This window comes from Monopterus albus, unplaced genomic scaffold (genome assembly GCF_001952655.1).
Source record: "Monopterus albus unplaced genomic scaffold, M_albus_1.0 scaffold2.1, whole genome shotgun sequence".
In the NCBI taxonomy this organism is placed as follows: domain Eukaryota; kingdom Metazoa; phylum Chordata; class Actinopteri; order Synbranchiformes; family Synbranchidae; genus Monopterus; species Monopterus albus.
In genome coordinates this window covers 2315204-2319488 of record NW_018127882.1, presented here as the reverse complement: position 1 = coordinate 2319488, position 4285 = coordinate 2315204, and the positions used below count along the sequence as shown (strand labels likewise).

Below are 4285 nucleotides of genomic sequence, written 5' to 3'. Positions count from 1 at the left end.
AAAGCTACAGCACCAAAGCTCACATCTCAAGAATCAGCTCTGTGCTTATAACGGCCTGTGAGCTGGGCACTTTTTCTGTGTGGTGCGTGTGGGATGAATACTAATAAGAGCAAAGTTCCTGTATTGTGGGCCAGTGCATAACAAACAGGGCTAACTCACCTTAAATAAAAGACATTATGTGTGACTAAGCAAATGTTTATTCAAAGTAATTCTGGTTGGTTATATCTCTGTGTCAAATCACTTTTCCAACATTTTATTAGCCATGTATATTGTTTAATTCTTCAGTATAATTTCTCTAATCAAAATGCTAAACGTAACTAATTCTCTTCATGAATAATACTTGGTGTGTCTTCACTTACCGATGAAGTAGGACAGTAGGATGGCCAGCAGGGCAGCAGCTGCGATGGCTGTCACTGCGGCACATTTCCAGCTGCAGTACTTGGACGGCTTCTTTAGCTTGAAGGCTGAGCGGGAGAAGGTGTTTCTGGGTAGCAGGCGAGGGGGCGGAGAATACACTGTTCCCGAGGTCAGGGGGTAACCAGGGGAGGAGCTACTGAACAGAGGGGTGGTCCCTGATGAAGTCTTGAACAGGAAGTGCCTGAAGACAAAATAAAAAAAAGGAAAAAACATCATTCTGTAGGCAGCTGTTGTGATGCTAGTTGATTCTTGTTTGAAGTCACATCAATCTACCACCCAATCAGGGTCCAGATAACAGGGTCACATATGTGCAAGCTTCTGTCCAATTTCTCTTGCCGATGAACCATTCCTGCCATATGGGTTTGAACATCTTTGAACTGAATTTATCTCCAATTCAGCCTGTTCCAGTTCACAGTCTCTTTTTAACATCCACCTGCTCTACCCCTCCCCCTTTTTTCCCCCATTGCCTCACTTCACTTTTGTTCACCCCACTCACGTAGCTTCTGCTCTCAGTGACTGTGGAGGATCATTCCTGTTCCCCTTTCCTGTCCTCATTGCCCCGGTGGGGTCAGAGCTCAGAGTGAGGATAAAAGAAGAATCTGAACCATCATCCCTTCACTCATATTACCCATTATCCTCTGCTATTGTTGCACCTGCTCACCCAGTGCATCTCCTTTGCCACTCTCCCTGCCCTTCTCTTTCCATTTCCCATGCTATCATTTTTTTTTCACCCTACTATTACTTCACTCCTCACATACATTTATACTGTACATATTCCTCAACATCTACTTTCTCTAAGCATGTCCTTCTTCATTCACTCCTTATAGACTTCTTATTTGATCTGGCCTTGAAAGAACCTTGTTGCCATAGTAAGAAGATGAAACACTGCACTTGAAGAAACTTTTCAAAGACACATTAAGAGGACACTTTGTGACACCTTTATGACATCTTTTATGACACCCACACACACAGCACACACAGGGAGTGAGGAGCTGCCTGGTGGTACAACAGAAGAAAGCCCTCAGGTGAGTGTGACAGATCAGAGGAGGCAAGGTCACTCTATTGCCTCAAAGATAACTGAAGAAAGGGAGTTTTTGTCTGCCTGTCTTTGTGGAACTTGCTTGTTTGTGTGTTTGTGAGTGTGTGCCTAGTTGCGCATGCTTGGCTACTTCTATTTTTTTGAGTTCCTGAGCATGAGACTGAGGACATTTTGGCAAAAGGCGACATTTTGTCTGGTCTTTACTTCCTCAAAATGCGGTTTGAGGATTAGGGCCTTGGTGTTAGGCATATTGTGATGGTTAAATGATAATTCTGGTTTGTTACAACTTGCCATATTTCAATTATTTCTCAGTTATGATAATATTACACTTGCCAAAGTAATTGCTGAGATCTGGGAGCATGTTAACATAGTCAAAAAACAAGTGGTCAGACATTAAGACAGAGAGTAAACAAGCAGACATTTTAGCTAGATAAACCAAGTGCGAACACACCCATAACACCGGTAATAACCACTCTCGGTACAGAACCAGAAGTAAATGTAATTCAGAAGTCTGTCTGTCTGGCAGTAACTGCGATAGATATTTAAAATGCAGTTTGGTTAATAATTTTACTCTTTGTGTGGGCTAATCCAATACACTATGCACTATCAAAAGGTGGGATAAAGCCATTATTTTGTAAATTACAAGTAATTCTTATGTCTATAAAGTTATCCTCATTCACAGGGCCCCAAATACTGACAATATGTCAGGCACCTTTAGTGTCTCATAAGATCGTGAAAGGCTACCTTTGGCGTCCAAATGAGACATACAGGAGTTTCAGTCAAGTATCCACTCACCTCAGTGTTTGACACCCAGAGCAAGAGGTCATACTAGTCTATATGAAGGGAGAAAGTCCACACTAAGAGGTAGCTGAGGTGGATGGTGGGTCAAACAAATCTTTGAACTTTCCCCTGGGAGAGTGGAGTTCTCCTTCGGTGTGGAATGAAGTGAGTGTTTTAACCCAAGCCACAGTATTTTCCTAAACCTAACCAGTGGTTTTTGTGCCTCAACACAATAAAATTGTTTTCATGCCCAGACATAATCACGTTGTTTCCGTGTGCTGACGGAAGTGGACTGACCCTGTTCTGTAATGAAAACTCAGAGCATCTTATATGGACGTCAAAGGCATCCTTTAGTGTCAGTATGAGATACAAAAGATACTTGACAAAACATCAGTATTGAAGCCTTGGGAATGAGAACATGTTGAAAGTCCCTAGTTACAATCCATATCAAGGCAGGTGAGTCCCAGTTGAAGTCCAAGTCCTATACTTTGAGTCCTAAACAAGGTCATTATAGAATTAGGAACAGCACAGAGCAACACTAGGCTACAGTAACTTTAATGATAGTGATCCATCAATAACCGATAGCTAACATTAGTCCTTGCCAATTGTTTAAGACATTATTAAGGCAGCCAAACCTTGGATGCAGTGAGTTTGTTACCTTGCTGACCAGGGCTCGTTGATCTTTAAGTTTTTGGAGGATAAAACAAAAAGGCTGTAGTTCAAATAAAATCACAAGTCACTGGCGTTACCCATGATTATGACTTGAGTCTTTTCTTTGTCAAGTGGAGTCAAAGTCACCAGATTCTCATGACTCACTTCTGGCATTATGCCAGATGGAGTCCTCAGAAGTATAGTGACAGAAACAGCTTGGTGTTACTCTCTTTAATTCAGACTAGGCTAATAAGACCAGTGATAATTTGCTGCTGCAGCTGGATCTTATGATTGCTACTTAAAATAGAGCTTAAAGGCATTTCGCTGTGTGGTCTTCTCTCCTATTGATGTCTTTAATAACTACTGTTTCATAACAGTATGTCTGTACATGTGTCTGCTTGTCTACAACAGTTGGTGAAAACAGGTGATGTGCTGAGCGCATAAAGATCTGGTTTGGGAGCGACGTTCCACTCTTGATCAATTATTCAGCCAGTCTGTGCTGTCTCTCTCTCTTTCTCTCTTGTCATCTCATGCTACTGATTGGCTGATAGGTATCTTGCTGTATTCTTCTTTGTTTCATCTTCCACCTCTTCTCTCCTCCTTCCTCCCCCTTTACCTGTCAGGTACGCTGTGTGACACCAAGGAAAATCGGAGAATAAGAAGAGAGGGGAAAAGCCTCTAGACAGGCAGAAGCTGAAAGAGCGCAAGGAGATGGCACGTACAGAAATGTGAGGTTATTGTCTAAAAATACCAGCTTCTTTGTGTCACAGGCTTCAATTTTAATATACAAGCATCAACCTATATATGCGCCCTCCCAGTGCGAAAATGTACATGGCACATGTGTACAGGCACAAACACGCAGTCCAAGGTCAGCCAGCGTGTGTCGTTGCTTCGATTAATTTTCACAGTCACTGACGCACTCTGTGATGGCAAGGCCAGTGGTAATTAATTCCTGTACCTCTAGTGTGTGTGAAAACAAGCACAGGGTGAACTGGTTAACCGCTCGCATTTCATGCAACATAATGTATATGATTTGATGTGCTGGTATGTATTTGGATGCATGAACTGAATTCATGTCACTCACTGTCTTTGTTGTGTGTGTACAGAAGCTCCACTGTGAGCTTGGAGTGGGATGGGAATATGTCTACGGGCCATACTAATTACAAGTAGGAATGGAAAGTGTCTAATGTGCTCTGGGGAGGTAATTGACATTGATTTATGTTGCCGAGGACTATGGAGGGGTTCTATCATAGCAGGCAGCCGGCAATCACAACTCTGTATCATTAGGCTGGGCTGTGTATTTGCATGTTTGTGTGTCTGTGTATTTGTGTGTGAATGTTGTGGGATTTCTGACAGTAGTCCAGTGTGTGAACGCCACATATAATTAGAGAGCTGACA

General features: G+C 42.4%; 1 protein-coding gene across 1 annotated transcript in view; it reads right to left on the bottom strand.

Moving 5' to 3' along the window:
- LOC109955543 (teneurin-2-like) overlaps positions 1-4285 on the bottom strand; it is a 245147-nt gene that overhangs the window by 43927 nt on the left and 196935 nt on the right. The window contains 1 exon segment of the mRNA XM_020591803.1: positions 360-598. Coding sequence (XP_020447459.1) covers positions 360-598 — 239 coding nt within the window.